This window comes from Myotis lucifugus, unplaced genomic scaffold (genome assembly GCF_000147115.1).
Source record: "Myotis lucifugus unplaced genomic scaffold, Myoluc2.0 scaffold_2, whole genome shotgun sequence".
Classification (NCBI taxonomy): Eukaryota; Metazoa; Chordata; class Mammalia; order Chiroptera; family Vespertilionidae; genus Myotis; species Myotis lucifugus.
This window is the reverse complement of record NW_005871050.1, coordinates 24,584,600-24,605,236: the sequence shown is the minus strand read 5'-3', so window position 1 is coordinate 24,605,236 and position 20,637 is coordinate 24,584,600. Positions and strand designations below refer to the sequence as shown.

Sequence of the window (20,637 nt, the reverse complement as noted above, 5' to 3'; positions counted from 1 at the left end):
AACCCCCTGATGGATCTGCTCTGTGTGTGACAGGGTACGGAACCCCAACCCCCCTGATGGGCCCTGCTCTGTGCATGACAGGGGGCAGCGTCCCAATCCCCTGATCCGCCCTGCTCTGTGTGTGACGGAGCAGTGCCCCAACTCCCCTATCGGCCCTACTCTGTGAGTGACAGGGGGGAGCTCCTCAACCCCCTGATCGGCCCCGCTCTGTGCGTGACAGGGGGGAGCTCCCCAACCCCCTGATGGGCTCTTCTCTGTGCGTGACAGGGGGGAGCCCCTCAACCCCCTGATCGGCCCTGCTCTGTGTGTGACAGGATACGGAGCCCCAACCCCCCTGATTGGCCCTGCTCTGTGCATCACAGGGGGTGGCGCCACAACTTCCCTATCGACCCTGCCTTGAGTGTGACAGGGGGCGGTGCCCCAACCCCCCAATCGGCCCTACCCTGAGCGTGACTTGGGGTGGCATTGCAACCTCCTGATCCGCCCTGCTCTGTGCATGACAGGGGGCAGCGCCCCAACTCCCCAATCGGCCCTGCTCTGAGCCCGACCAGGGGCTGCACCTAGGGATTGGGCCTGCCCTCTGCCACCGGGGAGCAGGCCTAAGCCAGCAGGTCATTATCTCCTGAGGGGTCCCAGACTGCGAGAGGGCACAGGATGGGCTGAGGGACCCCCTCTCCCCACCGAGTGCACAAATTTTTGTGCACCGGGCCTCTAGTAACATATATAAACACTTAGCGTAGAGTTTGACACATAGCAGATAATCAAAAAGTGTTAGTTCCCTTTCTTTTCTACCTTTTACTTGGGGAAAACTTCTCATCCTGAAAAAAAAGGGGGGGTGGGTAGTTTCTTTGAGGTTAATTGTAATATCATAGTGCCATCTGGTGACCATGTAAAACTATTACATTACCCGTATTGGATGCTGCATTTCTGACAAGGCTCTACACCTGTATTAAAGATGTCATCTCTTGGCTAGTGTTGAAGGGACAGGGAATGATGGCTGTGCTTGAAGACTGTTCTACTGAGTTTAGAGACCTCTCCCCTGCCTGGACATTCTTTCTTGTCAGGAAGCAATGCTCAAGAAAAAGGAGAAGAGCTTATCCCATAGCCTATTCTAAGATGGGCAAATGGCAGATTGAGTGTGGAAGCAAGTGAGTGAAGTATTCACATTTATACAGCTCTAAGGGAGGTACTGAAAGGGGGAGGTTGTTATTTTTTCCTGTTGAAAGGTCCGCCCTTGAAAAATTTGGCACAGTGTCTTTGACCTTGAATCCAATCCCAGAGGAGTTTCAAAATCATGTAACCCTAAATACTACCCAAATATTCCTAAAAATGGAATAGAAGAGCGCCCTTTTCCATTTTCCCACCTCCCCCTACCCCAACCTGGATGGAGTACTGTACCATCAGAATACAGCCAATGCCTCTGCATCCATCAGAACTGTACCTTGGCTCAGGTTGCAAAAAGTACCCTCACCCCATCCCACCCGACCTCCAGTGGCTCCAAAACAAGCCTCAATAGATGGCCACTCTTGCCATCTCTCCTTTGTCATCAAATCAAGTCAAACTGGTCACTTTATTGAATTTGAACTTTATTGTGGTTTGGATTATGTAAGGCAGTGTAGTGAAGGCACTGCAAAAGTAACACAGGCTGAAAAATATGATAGAAAATGAGCAAGCTAAAAAAAAACTCTACAAAATATTTTTTAAATGAATCCGTGCTGGACTACACTAGGTACTACAACTATGTGGGTTTTTTTTTTTAACATTGCAGAAGCATTGAAATATTGTTGGAGGTGGGGATTTGGGGGTTTAGGAAAGGCTTCATGGAGGAGGTGGCATTTATGCTGGGCCTTAAAGGAGGGGTAGAATGTTGATAGATGAGATGGAGGGAAGAACATTTTGGAATGACTGACTCTAGAGAAAATTCTGTAGAAGTACTGAAAAAATAAGAGGGCAAACAAACACCCTCAGGGAGGGAAGCTTCCCAAGTGAGAAAAATGCTTGAGGGGCCTGGGTTGTAACCAAAGCCTCAAGGCCTCAGATGGGATCTTCAGTACCAATGATATTAGAAGGCACAGGACAATGGGCTTGTTTGTAAACCTAGCAGCAGCAGGAGGTTTCACATTGCAGTCAGGGGCCCAAAACTGGCTGTACTATGCCTGGATGAATTTTCTTATCTTTTCAGGGTGTGTGGTACTTATACATTCTTCCTCTTGCCCACTGACGGCTTGAATGGTAGTTCGTGCGCGCCCAAATGCGCGTGTGTGAGTGTAGGTGTGTGTGTGGATGGGTGGGGGACAGAGGATTTGTCTCCCACTGCAGCTTCTTCCATTTTCCCTCTTGTGGCACACAGCTGGCTTCCACTGAGCTGGAGCTCAGGCCCTTCCCACTATCTAGGCCTCGCTGAACTCGAGCTCTTGATTAAGCACCAAGGAAGCTTCCTCAACATGAAAGTAAAACCTACTATGGGAGGTGACTTAGGTTAATGCAGGACTACACTTTCCGGAGGTGATGATGATGGTGTAGTGATACTGGTGGTGGTGATGGTGGGAGTGACGGTGGTGGTGATGGTGGTGTAAGGGCTGGGGACTTATAAGCAGGCTCTGGCTGTGGAATACAATGCTTCAGGGTTGTTTGTAGTGTTCAGTAAGGAGCAGGGATGTCAGGCTAGACCAGCTTGGCCTTGATCACCCCTCCTCCTTCCTCAACATGCTCTACAGAGGAGATATATTGGGTACCTGAAGCAGCAAAGACATCTGTAGGGTATCCAAACTGTTGTTGTCCTGCTTGAATCTCACCCCCGGAAGCTTCAGAGATATTTCTTGGCAAACATCCATATGATCTCTGGATAAGACTGTCACCTCCCCCTGTCCAGCTGCTGGAGGTATATAGGTTATGTAGCTACTGATGCTACTTGGATCGGGAGGTATGGGGAACTTATCAGAAGAAAGGAAAAGTTAATTACTATTAATTTCTTTTTTTAAAGATTATGAATCTGAGATAAGATCTGGCATCTGACAGAAAATAAAAGGGTGGAAAGCTGTCAGGTTTTTCTGGAGCTGGAGATTTAGAGCTCAGTAAGATCATCGCTGGAAATAACCTTAAGGCTGAGGTGGCCTTGCTTGACTTTCGCAGTTGGACCACCCTTCTTACGAAGGTACAGAGACTTCAGATCACGGCAGTCACTGGGGTCAGCATCCAGAGTAACCTGCCCCAAGAATTGATCACAGAATTTTCGGCTGTTCCAGACCTGGAGAGACAAGTTGAGTGAAGGTGAGTAACCCTCTGTGAGATTGGACTTTTCCCAGTGGCATCTAGAACCTAATGCTACGTTTAGAAAGGTTTGTTTAAAACTAAAAAAATTCTCTCTTGATACCTCATTGGCTGAGGGGAGATACCTGTAACAGTGATGAAAAGCCTTTAAGTCAGAAGAACAACCAAACTGTAGTGGTCCTTCCTGACATAGTAGGATCAGGATAATCTGAACAGGTGTATGCTTTCCCTCATGGGTTTTTACAGTACCTGAGAGCATGAGAGCTTCTTCCCATAATGAAATAAATGGAAAAGAAGCTATTTAAGATAAAGATTAATAAGGAAGTCAGTGTCTATTCCTGGTGGGAAGTGCTTTTGAGTACAAAACAAACAAACAAACAAACAAAACCCCAGGTTAACCCTTGCTCTGTATTCTAGACATATGTGAGGCACTTGGGATAGTCTAGTGTGCAATACTAAATATGAGCCACCCTGGGGGTCCCTATTCACATTCTCACCTGTACTATAATAGGAATGTCAGTGGTCCTTCTGTAGAAAATGGCCTGTGTGTCAAAAATGGCATGAACAGTATTCTTTTGGACAGGAGAACGGACTTCATCCTTTCCACACTTGATGACCAAATATGGGTTCACAGCTGGAACAAAGTTACATTTGTTATTAAGACAATGATTAAATTTCTCTCCAGATAGTCAAGAAACTATCTCACTAAGTCCATTTTGGGACACTGAGCATAACACTGGGGTACCAGAATGACCCAGCACTTTTGTTCCTGGTTCCTTTTTTCCATACATTTTATAAAAGAATATAAAATAAATATTATCTAGGCCTTTCCCATAGTTTACATTCCATTTTGCCATGGTTGAAAGCCATCCGGACTTATCTAGACTGAAAATATGATTGGAGAGAATCATTTGTGACCATCTTTTCTAACCACACATGCAAAAATTGAAACTAAATTTTGTTTTCCCAGACACCTTTGCAGATCTTACTTTCATTGGCATATTTCTTCTCCAGGCCCTCAGCACTGTGGACAGTGATCTGGGTAACTACCTTCGGGTAGCCACGAGCCAAATTCCAGCAAGACATCTTGGGCATGTCCAGAGTCAGTTCCCTGAAATATGAAAGAGAAGACACATTATTGATGTTGAGTGTCCTTTTTTGATTAGGAGATAGCCAAAGCAGACATTGTTGCTAAAAAACATGAACTACTGAGTGACCTAGCTCATTCTTCCTCAGACATGGCTTATATTTTATGACTGTTTTCCTGTCCCCTTATTTTAAGGACCAGCAGATAAAGATCAAAGAAGTCAGAGTTGGGGTGAAAAGGTAGCTTTGGTGACCCAGCACTAGAACATAATAGAGGAACAGTGAGGAGGGCCAGCTGTCTAAGAGAAGAGAGAGTCAGCCAGAGAACAGAAGATAAAATATAAGTGGAAAATGTTAGGCTATAGGCCTGTTCCCCTTAAATAGCTGGTCAGAGATTTCAAGTTCAGATCCCCCACTGGGGAATTTCTCATAACCCCACTTTAAAATATATTTCTACCACCATCATTTCAGTTAAATATAATTTGAACAAGTTGTTCTTTTGGAGGCAAAGCAGAGAATTAGAGTTCACAGGGCTGGCCGAGGAAACAACCTGAGCTGGACAGGCACTTCAGAGAAGATTCTCAGGAGAAACTCGCTGGTGCGACCATGCTGAAACATGGTCGGGACAAGCACGTAGTTGCCTTTCTTCAGGTACTTGCTCAGAAACACGGTGCGGGTGTCAATATAGGTGGAAGTCCCAGCGCGCTCCTGGATGTAGAGGTGGTGAAGGCGAAATTTGCGGTTCATCTCCACCTGGAAATAAAATTGAATGAAATGCTCCATTCCACTCAAGTCATAACTTTGTGTTGGAAGATCCTAGGTCCTCTGCTTCCTTTATCCCTGGACATTTCTTAATTCCCCTAACTCCAAGCCATCCTAATTTTTACTCCCTTAGTCATCATTCTCTCTTCTCCAAATGCACATTCCTACCTTGAAGAGCTCAAAGCCAATGATGTAATTGTCAGGTCTTCCCATGCGGCGGTATGTACGCATATCCTTCTGCTGCAGTGACATGATGACCTTGTGCCCATCCTCAGGCACAGTGAAGATGTACTAAGGGAAAGAGTCCACCAAGGAGCTTAGTTAGCATTTCCATTTCAGATAAGCCAGCTCAAATTTCAGGGAAGAAAACTCCGCTTTGGAAAGCAGAGACTTGAGTTATTCTCTAGGCTTTGCCACTGACCACACAAAGAGGCCTTGGATAATCCATTGACTTGATAAGTGTAGATCATAATACTTGTTTTTCCCAATGGCATTCAGCATGTATTGTGAGAGATAACTTCATGCCTATCCATTTGATGCCAAAGGTATTATGCTTTGTTTTAATAATTTCTTGGTAAGATCTTGGGTGTTTTTGTTTTTATTATTGTCCTCTTGTTAGTAAAAGCTGTATACAGGAAAATTCCAGAATATATAAAAACAGAAATTATTCTGGTTTAACTTAAACTAACAGTGCAGCATCCCCCTAGCCAGTGGTCGGCAAACTCATTAGTCAACAGAGCCAAATATCAACAGTACAACGATTGAAAATTCTTTTGAGAGCCAAATTTTTTAAACTTAAACTATATAGGTAGGTACATTGTTATTAACTTAATTAGGGTACTCCTAAGGTTTAGGAAGAGCCACACTCAAGGGGCCAAAGAGTCGCATGTGGCTCGAGAGCCGCAGTTTGCCGACCACGGCGCCTAGGCTAACCTCCTATTACCAGGCAGATGTGTGGCTCCTGGAAGGGCTGGATCAACTTCCTTGAGAATTAATGTTTTGATACGACTGTTTTAGGAAGCTACAGGCCTGTGCCAAAGACTTTTCAAACATCATATGGGAAATCATGGTGCCAATGGGAAGTAAAACTAAAAGGCATCAGATCTCTCTCTCTCTCTCTCTCTCTCTCTCTCTCTCTCTATCTCTCTCTCTTCCTCTTTTTCTTTTTGTCTCTCTCCCCTCCCTCCCTCCCTTCCTCCTTCTCTACCCCCCTTTAGCAAAAAACAGGAAACATATGCAGAACCATAGGCTTTCAAGGCCACCAAAGGTCAATCTTGTACAGACACTTAACAGTAAGTCAAAAGGGTCATTTCTTCAGCTTGGTTTATGTGCTTGATACTTAAAACATTTCCAGATTGCAAACAGAGGTGTAGGGAGGGAGTAATAGGAGCTTTCTTTTCTTTAGGGACAATAAAAATGGAAGGGATGGAGAAAAGTATGAGTTAAGTAAATTAGGCCATCAACCTTAATGCCTATCAATGAGGTCAATGCAAAGAAAATACACACCCATGTAAGGCTGCAGTACATTCAGAAATCTTATCTCCCGTGGCTTAGCTCATCAGCACATTTGGGGATAAAACCATCCAGGTTACTATAGATTCAAGCTTTGGATGTTTGGATGTTTTGCTTTGGGGTATGCCTAGGCTTGAACCCTAATATATCACCTGGACTAGCATTGTAATGAGGGATAGATGACAGGATAGGCATTCAAATCCTGGGGGAAATGACCTGGTTCTAGAGACATAATGATGAAGTTCAAAAGAATAACCTTTATGTCAAAGAGAACATGTATAGTTCAATGTGCACAAAAGAGAACAATTGGGCAGAAAAGAAATGAAAATTAATTGAGAAAGTGTCTGGGAGAAGATCCTTTCTATCCAATATGGGAACATCAAAAGGAAGTGGGGGTGTCAAAGAACCATACTAAGCAATATGGCCAGGAGAGAGGTAGCTAGAGGAGAGGGCTCAGACTTGATAATGTTTCTAAGGTATATCTCTCCAGAGACACAGTTTGCCATTTTTACCAACATCTGGGCCAATCCCTAGGCATCTTGGTTGATGAATATTACACAATACCTGCAAATGGAATAATTTATGTCAAAGGAATACTCCAAGGTGGGCCTGGGTTCCTATTGCCTTGATAACTTGGAGGCAAGGAAAAACAATTGATTCAAACCTGAGGATTCTGCAGGAAGGTATCACGGTTGTTATAGCAACCTCCTGAACGGTTCATCAGGGGATCATCATCCACAGTCCAGCATCCCACCACTGATTCCAGCTCCTTGTGGCCAAAAATGGGGTTGTTCACATTGCGGCAGACATGCAGTTCATGAAAGTTGCGGCAAAAGTCCTCCAGGCTCATCCTGAATAGAAAGAGTACAGGAAAAAAATAAGATGGTACTTAATACCTACCCCTTTTGTTCCATGTAGAAGCCACAATTCCCTTAGCACAGAAAATCTCTCCTCACCAAAACTCTCCATCATCAGACATAACAAGCTCCAGGTTCTTGCGATCTGCTGCAGTCAGTTGCTGCCACTCTTCAGAACTAAAAGCAAATAATCAAAAAAAGGACAATCCGTTATGTTTGCCATTGAATATCTACAGTAAGCAGTATGCCAAAGAAACAGAATGCATGAAGATTAGGCCTGCTTTATCTCACCTCTGGCTAGGTCAGAGGCCCCATACTTAAGAAGAGCTGGCAGATGTCACTGAGCATTGACAGCCCACTAGCAGTTTGAAGGAATGGGTTTGGGAGAACTATAAGGCTTTCAAGATGTAGCAGTCAAAGTGGAATGGCACTCACATTTCACTCCAGGGGCCGCTCCATTCCTGTCTTCCCAAGGGGTTCCTCAGGCGAATCATATACAGTTTCTCAGTACTGAAGACATCCACAAGTCTCTCTCCAAGACGGATCTTCCGTATATCAGTCATTGTGTAGGTATGGCCCTTCAGTAGACCCCAATCAGTTTCAACTTCTTGTTCTTCCTGACTGGGAGACTGACAGCAAAGAAAGTACATAAGAGCATAATAATTGGGAGACGCAAGGCCTGGTTCCTCCTCTTCCTTGATTGGTTTACCGCAGTATGATTGAAGCTAGTTCTCCCTATGCAGATAGAAATTTGATCCAGATACCTAACTTGACACAAAGTAAGTGAAGGAAATAAATAAAGAATTTAATATAACAATCACTTAAACAATTCAAACTCTAACTACCCACAGTACTGCACTAATATGAACAACATTAAAATTTGGTGCAGTTGGCTTACTCCTTGAGCAAAAAAACCTATAACCTCAACATCCAGGAACAGAGACAGAAGGCATAATTTAGCAGAGGCTATTTACATCAGCTTGAATGCTGCATTGCCCCTCAGAAGGACAACAGGATAAAAAGTTAAAGCCATCAATGTGTATTGATTGTTAACTTTCTGAGTCCCATAATGGCTTTTCATGAATCTCTGCAGTAAGGGTGATATTCCCTACTAAATTTTGTAGTCTCCTATGTCAGAAATGGGCAAAGAGTAGTTGTTTTTGGTGAATACAAACCTCAATGGAGCAACAGATCAGACCTCCTTTGGTAAATGTTTTGTACAATTCTTTGAACAGCTTGTACTTCTCCTCAACGAGCTCAGTGTATCTTCCCTTCTGCATGTCAACAGTTTCGGCCAATGTGCCAGTGAAGTCCACTATGATATCAGTGGTGGTCAAACCATCAAGGGCTTCATAACAGCCAAGTAGCCTGGGAACAAATATGCAAGATTATCTTTGTAAAGTTATTTTTCCAAGTTAAGGACATATTGTCCCAAGAATTAGAACAGTCTCTTCCCAGCTAACCTTTACCATCTGGCTTTTCTCTAGGTATGGCATGAAAGTTATTTTGAGATTATAGTCAGAGATTTCTAGGCTTAGGCTATGTTTTTCAAGGACAGTCCATGCAGAAACTTCTTTCTACAGGTAAATACTAGACAAGGAGAAAACTGAAGGCTAATGCCATGTTATTTGCTGATTAGCAGCAGGAAGGGACATCTAGGAGCAGGTAGCAGGGTAATAGAAACAAGAACATCGGATTGCTCTCTAAGCTAGGATTTCTTAGGGCCAATCCAAGGCCCAAAACAATGTCTTGGATTTGACTCAGATCTTACCCAATTTAAATTAAGGGACTTGGGCTGGGAGAGAATGAATTCCCAAGGGAATATGTGACCTTACTTTTCTCATGTGTTCATCAATACCTACTACTTACTTTGCATAAGCTTTTTCCAATAGAGCATTCCAAAACTCATTCATGGAAGTGGAGAAGGAGAAAACCAAATCTCCATTGATGGTGGGCAGCAAGTCATCAATCACCACCTCAGTCCATTCTCCAAAATGCCAGAAACGGAAGCGAAATATCCCAGCATATTTATCTACTTTTCGAGGGTCCCATTCCTGTTCCTTATGGTTGGGGATTGTCTGGAAATATAAGAACATTCAATCAACTCTTATTCACCAGACTATATTCAAATATTGAAATTAAATTTGACTTCCAACAAATTCATGTGGCAACAGGAAGTACACTAAATACTACATCTGGTTTGTATCTAGATTGGGAAGTCTAGGTAGGGCATATTTTTCTACAACTGTTGCTTTCCTGGTTCAGTTTCGCTGAGGATAATATTAACATGTCTGTCCTGAATACACAGAGGGTGACTGGAGACAGCCAGTTAGGGGTTAAATTATTTCCCACAAATAATCTACAAATTTGATCATAACAAAATGTCTATACAGACATATCCATAGTTGCATGTTTAGTCAAATAAACAAGGCATTTTTAAAATTAAATTCAATCAAAATACAAGGTCTCCTGTGGTTTCATTTTTTAAGTCCATCCTAGAGTTTTCATGTAGATTCTATAGAATATAGATTCCATCCACAACTTGAGTAAAATCACATTTAGAAAATTCTCCATTTCTATACAATTACACATTAGTCTACTAAAATTATTTTTCTAAAGAAAATGCTCTAATTTGTCCCAAATTCAGTCAACGCTTCATTGCCTTGAATTCTAACTAAATGCCAAAGAAATGTTTTACTCTTCTTTTTTTAAAAATATTTTTTATTGACTTCAGAGAAGAAGGGAGAAGGAGAGAGAGAGAGAGAGAGAGAGAGAGAGAGAGAGAGAGAGAGAGAGAGAGAAACATCAATGATGAGAGTCATCCATCAGCTGCTTCCTGTATGCCCCCTACTGGGGATCTAGTCCACAACCCCAGCATGTGCCCTTGACTGAAATCAAACCTGGTAACCTTCAGTCTGCAGGCTGACACTCTATCCACAGAGTCAATCCAGCTAGGGCAGAAATGTTTTAGTCTTAATAATTTATGATAACTTCTTCAAAGATCTATTTCCATCTTTATCACATTTTGGTTATTCCTGGCCCTCCTAGCTTTATACCCCAGTCGGTACAGAGAATACAAGTATGCAGAGATATGGGTCAAAATACTGCAAGTGAAAAAGATCAACAAATATGTGTGAAAAATCATATAGACTAAAATCTTAATGGTAGAATCTGGGGGTGTATATGGATGTTTACTGTAAAATTCTTTCAGTTTCCTGTATTTGTGGAAAATCTCATAATAAAATATAAAAAATTACCTAGTTATTACTCTGATTTTAAGAATTAGACAATCTAGGAATTACAAGTTGACTTTTACTGAAATTATTAAAGAAGACAAGAAGGTGGAAACTGAGTAAGGTACCATAGAAGGAGCAATACCTTTGTCCAGTGAGACTCCTGGACAGCCAAACAGGAGAATGCAGACACCATTGGCTTGTGCCCCAGTCTCCCTTGGATCAGCTGGTGGTTGCTGATGTTGCCCACAATCAGACGGGGGTCATCACAGATGTCCTGTGGATATAACAATTGGTTCTTAGAGTCTGGGAAGTCTTTCCAAAGAGCCAAAGTGAGCTGATCTAGGAAGGATAGAAGAGGTGGGGTTGAAAGATGACTTAGACAGGTGAAACTTAAACAGGTGAAACAAAGGGAAATTTGGGGGCTGTGGACAAAACCACAAAGCAGTAAAAACAACAACAACAAAAAACCTACAAAGCAGTAGATCATCTAGACACAGAAAAAGGGTAATGAGAGGAAGTGGCAAGAGAAGTGGAAGGAGAGAATGCAATGAAACAGGATGAGATGTACTGGTCTGGGCTCTCAGACATTGCTATCACTGGAGTTTGGAAGAGTTTTCAGCTCAGCAGTGAGCTTTTAAAGAGGAGAACTAAGGTTTAGCTCATTATATTCTGATCCTATTTGTCAGGAAGAGATTTTCTGAAGCAATTGTGCTTAAAAAGTTGATTAAATTTGTTCCACATTTTTGGATAAATATAGATGGCAGCAACACTAATAGCAGGTGGTAATAGATCAGTCACAGGAGCATTTCAACATATACTCTATTATCACAATGGCTATTATGAGGGAACCTGGATAGAGTGGGAGCAGCATTTGGGAGGGGGAACGTGTGTGTGTGTGTCTTCCTCAACATATCATTAGCAGTGTCATTCCCACTGTGAGTAGAAAAAGGAGACCCAAATAACACAATTACAACAAAATGTAATGAAGACAGAGTTGAGGCATTTTCAAAGTATAATCACTGTCTAGAGGAAAGACCCCAAAGTTTCCCTGGTGAGTAGATTGAATTGGAATGGGAATGCTGAAGTTGAAGCCTTAGGAACCATTAGAGTTAGGCAGTTGGGCAAGGGAGGGATATGAAAACATCATGGGTAGAAAGACAAGCATGGACAAAGGTATAGCTGCATATGTGACACCATATAATTGAAGACATGATTGTGTGATTCAGAGGATCAGCACTTGCATCGTTAAAAAGCAGAAAATACCAGTGAAGTCTTGAGAAGATGAAGAAAGCTTCCTAGAGGAGGCCATTCGCCAGTACCTTGACATTCTGCTTACCCAGCAAAAACAAATCCAAGTCTCAAATGGAAAGAAATCTAGACATATATTCATTTAAAATGATTAAAGAGAGACAGCTATATTTTTCTGATTCTCAAACCTCTTTTTTAATGGACATAATTCTCCTTGATGAAGAGTCTGGTCTACAGAATGAAACATTCCATCTATTCTTTAAAAGCCAAAATAACTCTGGAAAGGAATAAGCATTCTGGGCAAGGACAAGTCCAAACTGAAGATTAATTGGGTATCCCTCTGCCAAAAGGAGAAGGTTAGGTGGGTTGTCATCTTTGGATTTTCTGTGTGTGGTTTTTAATGCATGTCCGGTGTCTCATCATTACTTTTGTGTCTTAGGAAAGACTTCTACCATACTATTTTTTGTGGGATGGGAGATGCCTGTTTTTTCACTTAATGAACATAAAGTGGGTGTGTTGGATAAACTATATCCTGATATTTTTTTCTCTTATTGTTTCTTTGCCCTTTCTAAGTTGGAACTAAACAGAGTTTTTTCTTTCTGGATCAGGTGTTAGCATTTTATTTTGCACAAGATGTAAAGTTATACAATGATTTCTCAGACTTAAATGATGCATACAATAGTTTCTTAGCATGGAAAAACAGTACAGTAAACATTGATATGTGAAAAAGTATCTTTTAGATCATAAACACATTTTATTTTCTAGTTTTATTAGTAATTGGACTTACATTACAGTGTCTTCAATTTATACAAGGCTTTCATTTCACACTAGAGATCTAGGCTCAGCCAACATTTTTGGCATGTCAACTTCTATTCAATACATAAAAGGTCACATAAATGAGCAAAAAGACATGTAAATAGAAGTTAAATTGAGGACCTAGGTAATATATATTACCAGTCCTGATATATATGCATATATATACATACACATATATGGTGTGTGTGTGTGTGTGTGTGTGTGTGTGTGTGTAAAGCTAAATATATTCATGGCAGAATATATATTTGGGCAAAAGCCCACCTTACTTTCCATTTCCCCTTGTAAACTGGCCCATGACCCAGGTTTACTTCACCACTTTTCATATATGAAGGATGGCTAGTTAACAGTGGGTTTCAAAATATGATAAGTTAGAAGTCTATAGATTTTCAAAGCTGGAAGAAAATTTAGGGACTATTTAGTCAACCTGTTTATTACACGAATGAGGAATCAAGCTCAGAGAAGGGCAGTTACGTGCCCCTTCAATCATCCAGCTAGTAACTAGACCTAGGATTGAAGTTTTAAGTTCTTAAAACCATATACAGTTAGAGAAGGAACCCAAGACCTTAACTGGTACATCCTATATATCCTTTTGCCTTTAGGTTTATCAATGGGCACCACATAAAGGGTAATGTTGTGTAGCTTTTCAAGGGACAGAACTGAAACTACCCCTTTTTTACACTTCTTTTCTTATCACAAATAAAAGCTCTCAATTGTTCTGAAACACTTGCTTAAATTATATCTTAACTTTTGGGTACAGGCTAAACCTCATTAATAAGATTTAATCTCCTCTATTTAATACACTAAATATGAATCAATCCATTCTGTATGTCAGCATTACAATGTAAAACATGGGAGCAAATCATTACTAAGCCATATTTTCTACCTCTTTAAGGAAGTGAAAAACTAGAAAGCAACTAAGGAGGTAGAAAGGGTAAAGGGTAATGAGCCAATGCAAATCTAAAAGTAGTAGGGAGTGGAGTTGTGGGAGAGGTGACAGCTCACATAGTCACATATTTGGGTGGCTTGAAAGGGAGGGAAGATTGCTGAGCTCCTAATGGCTCCCAGCTGTGTTGGCATAGTTAACATGATCCTTGAACTGGGCTTTTTGTCAAGGCAAAATAATTTCTTATGGGGAAAATACACATAAATAGGAAGTCAAGAACTAAAAGTAAAGCCAGAAATGGTTCCTTCGTATATCCATGCCTGAGCCAAAGCCTTCCAAAAAAAAGCAGCTTTTCTGGAAATATGTTCTCTTAGCTGAGCATTGAGAGACCCTCCCATTTGTCCTCACATAATCTCCCTTGCCAGGTACCTCTGGGAGGGGTAGAGAGGCGTGCAATTAAAATTCTTGGAGCCCTGCACTCTATGTGGCTCTCTTTGCACCTACCACCTCCACATCTCTAGAATTTGTCTTAACACAGGTACAATTTGAAGACAATAAACATTGATTAAAATAAATGCCTGCCTAGAAAACCAGCAACCAGAAGAACAGAGACACTTTAGAAAGTGGAGACACTTTAAAACCAATACTAGGGTGATGGGCATGGTAACTACAAGTGAGGCCAGCCCTGCAATAGGTATATTATGACTAAATCTTGGGCTCTAAGTAGTCCCAGAAGGTTCAGGGCTGCCATTCAGGACCTGTGGGCTTTGTGAGCTAGTCCAAGGTGCCATTATATTAGCCTTAGAATACTGAACCATCTACAGACAGGATGTTGATAGATGAACCTAGGTGCAAGAACCATTGTTGAACCAGTCTCTCAAGAAGTCCATTTTAGCTGTTGAGGAGTTTTGCTTCTGCATGAAGATATTGTCTTCAGTGAAACATTCCCTTCCTTTCTAACCCCTCCAAGGGAAATTGAATATGGGACCCGGGAATAAGGTCTTAAGCTCAACTTCCACTTCCAACCTAGACAACCAAGTCACAACATAATATTTTTTTAAATTTGAATCATCAAACGTCTGTTAGGAGACTTCATCTATAAACCCTAAACTGCTTTATTGGGAAGAGTTTATATATTCATGCAATGGAATACCGTTCAGCAGCAAAAAGGAACAAACTGATACGTGCTATAATATAGATGACCCTTGAAAACATTATGCTAAGCAAAAGAAGTCAGCTACTTTTATGATTCCATTTTAAGTGAAATGTTCAGAATAGGCAAATCTAGATAGAAACTAAAAGTAGATTAATGGTTGCTTGTGTTAGGGGTAGAAGGTATTTACTCACTGCAAATGTGCACAAGGGATCTTATTGGGATGATACAGTTGTTCTACAACTGGATTGTGAGGATGTTTGCACAACTCTGTAAATTTACTAAAAAATCAATGCACGTATGCTTAAAATAGGTGAATTTTATGGTATATAAATTGCATTTTGATAAAGCTGTTAAAGTTTTTCTTTTAAGCAGAATTTAAAATAAGTAGGATAGATGGAAAGTATAGGCCTATTCAATTGTCTTCAAATGTGTCAACAGTGGAAAATACTCAGGACTACTCAGGTGGTGAGGGTCATGATCTATGAGAAGAAAAATAAATTTATGAACAGTTGAGGCCAAAACTACTGTGCAGAGGAGTTACATTCAGCTGGATGTTGGCAATTTCCATTAGAAAAAGGAGAAGTCTTTCCTCTTTTACCATTCCTTCACATGCAATCTATCACCTAGACCTGTGTCCTCTGTTTCTAATGTCTCCTCTCATCAACCTTTCTCTTCTATTCCTATCTTCTTTATTTTAATCCAGAACCTCACCACCCTCTTCCCATACAATGTATTGAAATGGCTCCAGTGGAAAGTGTTACCTAGTGGGAGATGTGGTCAAGAGCAATGATAGTGAAAAATGAACTCAAATTTTGTCCAGAAGAGCTCACAGAAGATCTTGTGCAGGTGCACTTGCTTCTCCTACAGCTGGTTATGCAAATTCCCATGAGCCTTGCTCCATTTCAGTTTGAGATTAGATGCATCTTTCTATAAGAGACTATTGTAGCTAAGTATAAGTCATCCAGGAAAAAAAAAATCAGAGATGGGTAAGAGGGGAGGATGGCTGGAGGAAGCTGGAGAAGAGATTTTCTGTGGGAATGTGGTAAACAAATTTCAGCATAAAAATCTTACCTTCAGTCTTATAATCACACTGTAACTCAGTAACACTCAGTTTTTAGAATTCACTAAGAATTTATAGATTGAGGACCCAGGAGTACAGGAAATCCAAGAGTACATGTCTCAGGCAATATACCTGTGTACCCAGTAAGCTAGGGCCATGGGACCACTGGAGAAATTAAGGCAAAGTATTTTCCTCTGAAGGGTATGAGCATTGATCAATTGCAAAAACACTCTGTCTATCTAAAGTGGCTCCTTAGTATATAGCAAGGAAGCTATAAGTTGGAATAAGAGGAACTCAATCCTGCCCTAAGATGGTGGGGCTTGACTTGTGTTACTTGTTTCAATTACCAGTGGTGATTACAGACATGGGGGCCTATGAAGGCAGGAGATTTTCAACATGGGAGAGGAAAGAGAAAATATCAGGTTAATCATGCTTCTTCCATTTTAGAGACTTCTAAATAGGCCTGGTTGAGTATGTGGCTATGTGGTATGCCAAGGGACAAGAAGTCTGTAAGCTTCTCTGCAAACCAGGATTTCAACCTTGCCAATGAGGTGGGTGAGGCCAACGACCCATCTGGTCTTCCTGAGCCAATTCAGAGAGGCCCACGGCTGTCTCTCAAATTTCCTGATGGGAGGCCAGAGAACTTTGACGTGGTTCTTGACCACAGGCTTGGCTCAACACTGACTGAAAAGGAAACCAAACCTTTTTGAGGAGACTCAGATGGTGGTCCAGAACCTTAATTTTCCCCTACTTTCCATAAGAGGCCCCCTCTCCAACCACTTCAATCCACAAAGATCTCTCCTTCTTCAGAATCTTACATGATTTATTGTTTATATGCTTGAAAATAGCATTTCTTATATCTGGCATTAATTTATTATTTAACTCTCTGATAACTCAATATCCATCTCTTCAACTAGAATGAAAGTATGTATCTTGCACAGAAGCTGGCATAGAATGTTTTTCAAGTGCTTCTCCCTTTGGGCTTAACTAAGACTAAACTCGCTGTATGCTCTCAAAAGGGATAATATGGATCAATTAATGATGTACAGCATCGGGACAGTGAGGAGAACTGATTGGAGAACTGTATATTTTAGCAAAAGAGACATACAATTCTATGTCCCTAAAATGGCAGCTTGGTGAAAAATAATGGCTTTGCAGTCAAAATTGGACTCAAATTCTAGCATGTTAACAGTCTGATCCTGGACAAATTTTTATCTTCTCTCTAAGACCCAGTTTTCTCATGCATAAAATGGACATACAGTATCAACTTTTACTTTTTAAACAAGAAAAAAGTTATATCAAAATGATTTTTAAGATACCTACCTTGCTAAGCTATGGAAAATAAGGATGAAATGAAACTCTAAACACAGTACCTGGGCCCATAGTAGGCATGCCATAAATGTTGATTCTTTTTATGCCCATCCCCATTTACCCTCTCTTTTTGACATTCCCTCACTCTGGAAGAGGCATTGCTTACCTCACAGGCAAAATGGACTATTGCCACAGTTATTAAGTTTTTTCCTTCCCTGCTAATTCACCTAGGATTCAATCCACAGAATTTGGAATATGAAGGCAAAAGACTTAGCCAAGACAGAGGAAGGATGTGCCAAAAGACTGGCCAGTACAGGAAGCACTGTTGGCTTGGTTCACATCTGAGGAATGGCTTCATGTTGGCTTGCAATTTTGCCTCCCATTGGATTTCCTCCCACCTCCTCCAGGAATCATTCATTCCTTCAATTATCAATCATCAATCATTTTTTTCTTTCTTCTGCATCTTCAACCTCTTCTGCTTTACTATTTACTGCTTAGACTATGAATATGTTCAAGTCTGTTCTATTTATTAACCCCCAGAAAAACCTTCCTCCAATCCCTGCCTCCATTTCAGCTACTTCCGATGTACTGATTTTCTTTCTTTTATATCCAGCATCAGAAAAGAATAGTCCCCCTCATTATCGTCATCCATTCATAACAGTGGCATGGCTCTAGACAATATAGTCCTATTTTCTTCATGCATTTCTGGGGGAAAAAATCTCTTACCTCTCTGCATACTCAATTAATGGCTAGTGAATTCTACTCACGTTTCCCAGATTTTATTGCAGGTGAATGATCTGCAGGAATGTCAAAAACTGGAGGCACATAAAGTCAGGAGAAGTATAATCTTCCTTCTGATGGAGAGACTTCTCCAGCTCTCATACTCTCAATGGCTATCATACTTTATGGGAAAAAACTGAGACATGAACCTAGAGGGTATTATGGCTCAGTGAAATAAGTCAGTCAGAGAAAAACCAGATACCATATGATTTCACTTATATGTGGAATCCAAATAACAAAATAAATGAACAAACAAAATTGAAACAGACTCATAAATACAGAGAGCAAACGGGTGATTGCCAGAGGGGAGAGGTTGGGGGACTTGGAGAAAAGGGTGAAGGGATTAAGAAGTACAAATTGGTAGTTACAAAATAGTCATGAGGGTGTAAAGTAAAGCATAGGAAAGATAGTCAATGAAATTGTGATAACTATGTGTGGTGCCAGTTGGGTACTGGAAATATCAAGAGGAGCACAATGTAAAGTATATAATTGTCTAACCACTAAACTGTATACCTGAAGCCTGTACAAAACAATATTTAATGTAAACTGTAATTGAAAAATAAAAAATAAATGAAAAGAAAGACCTCGTTTGAATCCCATAGAAAACAAGAGCCTTAGCTGATGTATCTTGGCACCACCTGGTGGCAACATACATAAATTGAAGTAGCTCTTGTAAGAACTACATTTAGGAATTTAAGCTGTGGAAATTGCAAATAAAACGTGATAGCTTGCTCATTAAAGAAAGCAAACCTTAACTTGCTAACTGAGGTGGTTCAATAATAGTGCCCCAAAAGGTATGTGATTAAATAGAATCAGAAAGTCTTCAGGATACTGTGAAGATCCAAGAATTTGTATTTCATAACAGTCCTCTGTGGCTTATATTCCTGGTCACACACTTTGGGAAAGAACCCAGCTAGTATATCTTTCTATACAGTTAATACCCTTTAGATATAGAAAGGTTGTCATTTATTCTCTAGACTCCATCTTCCTGTCATTTTATGCACTGAGCTCCCGCTCCTATAGGGCTTATGAAGGCTTAAAAAGACTTGCTTTAGAGACCACATACAGGTGCTCCACAAAGAACCATATTAATAGGTGGTGAAAGAGCTGCAGTCCTACTTCAATCTCACTTTGCTAATTGTGGGAGGATACAGACGATGGTATCCAAACAGCAGCAAAGAAGCCTCCTTCTCCCATTGCAAGCTCCATCTTCTCTCTATAGAGTTTTCATTTATGCTCAGCAGATAAGGAGATTTTCTTCACATTGGTATGAGATTATCATAAAGTTGCTGTGGGAGGCAACTTAGTAAAGTGTATAGCTGTTTTCTGAGTCACCATGTTTACTCAAATGAACTTCCAAAGAAAACAAAAATGGTATATTTCTCTTTTGCTCTTTTAAAATTACTAAACTTGACAAAATTTGACTGAAGTTCAAGATTCCTCAAGTTATAACCAGAAACACAGATTCTTAAAACTCCCCATATTAAAGTTGTCTTCTAAATTGGTCTACATGCAGTAGACTGTGTGAGTGAAATAGTGGACCAAGTAGTTATAATTGAAATAAAGAGGGAGACAGAAATTGCAAAAAGAAACTTGCCTGGGGACGTTTCCACACCACCTTCCCAGGAAGCAGTCGGTTGTAAAAAAGTGAATCATTCTCAGGCAAAAACGTTGGATCACAGAAAAGTATACCATCTTTGATGCATTCCTGTTTCAGTTCCAGGTACTTCTGGTTTTTGAAGAGCTTCAGAGGAGGACCCATAGTGTCAAACTATGTCTAGAATGAAAAAAAAAAGTTGTTATTAGAGGAAGAAGTTCTTGAGTCTGATTAGACAAATGGTAGTCATCCCAATGATTTATTCCCAAAGGTAGGCACTTCAAGTTTGACTTTAATGGAAAAGTCACCATTTTCAGGCAGAGGGGAGAGTTCAGGATCTGCAACTAATTAATTTGAGGCTTTGGATAAGGTACCCAAACCATTCCGGGGGCCTCGGTTTCTTATCAAACAAGGAAATATGGGCCTTAATATTATTATTGGAAAAATAGATAATAAATGTTAACATTGTTAGTTAAATGTGAGTCAATTTAAAGGGCAATCTTCCATTTGACACTGGCTGAAAGGAGTTCAAAGCAAAAAGCAATTTTAAATTTGTGTTTTACTATATTCGGAATAAGTTGGTGTCCTGAAGGGCCACAGACTTTGTGCTTGAGGGGAGAAGCAACCCCTTTCACTTCTAACAAGCCCCTTTACACAGTTCCTTCTCTTTTATTGTTAAAGAGCTTTACATTTTTATTACTGGCCAGAAAGGCTAATACAAGAAACAGAGCTCAGCAGATGGTCTCCAAAGACAAGGAAAGATAGAAAGATTTTATGTGCCTTCTTCTAAAAAGTCTAATGTGCATAATTTGCCCTTGATAAATGGCAGACTCTGAAATTCAACTACACTGATTTGGTGGACTCTGGATTCTTATCCCATAGCAATACACAGTTGCTTTCTTTTCTTAAAAAAAAAATCTCACATGACTAGAGAATTAATATAGTGGCTCTTTAGGCAATGTGTATTGGAGTACCTCACACTCAGATGTCCCAAACAACTAGTTTTTATGAGGACAATTTGAAAGGCAAATTTGATTTTAAATAATTTCGGGGTGATAATTGA

The 20,637-nt window shown here is 40.6% G+C and overlaps 1 protein-coding gene across 1 annotated transcript; it reads right to left on the bottom strand.

The window, feature by feature from the left end:
• Nucleotides 1–1,571: 1,571 nt before the first annotated feature.
• Nucleotides 1,572–19,756, bottom strand: CAPN6 (calpain 6). Its single transcript, XM_023758595.1, has 12 exons — nt 19,575–19,756; nt 10,866–10,997; nt 9,357–9,565; nt 8,663–8,855; nt 7,923–8,116; nt 7,587–7,664; nt 7,295–7,481; nt 5,287–5,409; nt 4,907–5,109; nt 4,260–4,381; nt 3,768–3,904; nt 1,572–3,247 (listed from the first exon to the last, which is right to left on the bottom strand). Exons 1-12 carry the CDS (start codon nt 19,737–19,739, stop codon nt 3,065–3,067), a joined length of 1,926 nt encoding a protein of 641 aa, XP_023614363.1. The 5' UTR covers nt 19,740–19,756; the 3' UTR covers nt 1,572–3,064.
• Between the last annotated feature and the right edge of the window lie 881 nt (nt 19,757–20,637).

Excerpts from the sequence above, each read along its gene's own strand:
- CAPN6 (XM_023758595.1), bottom strand. The coding sequence starts at position 19,739 with ATGGGTCCTCCTCTGAAGCTCTTCAAAAACCAGAAGTACCTGGAACTG. Across the intron at positions 5,410-7,294 it reads CCTTCCTGCAGAATCCTCAG|TACATCTTCACTGTGCCTGA; the intron begins GTTTGAATCAAT and ends TCTTTCCCTTAG. Across the intron at positions 4,382-4,906 it reads GAAGTGCCTGTCCAGCTCAG|GGAACTGACTCTGGACATGC; the intron begins GTTGTTTCCTCG and ends TTCATATTTCAG.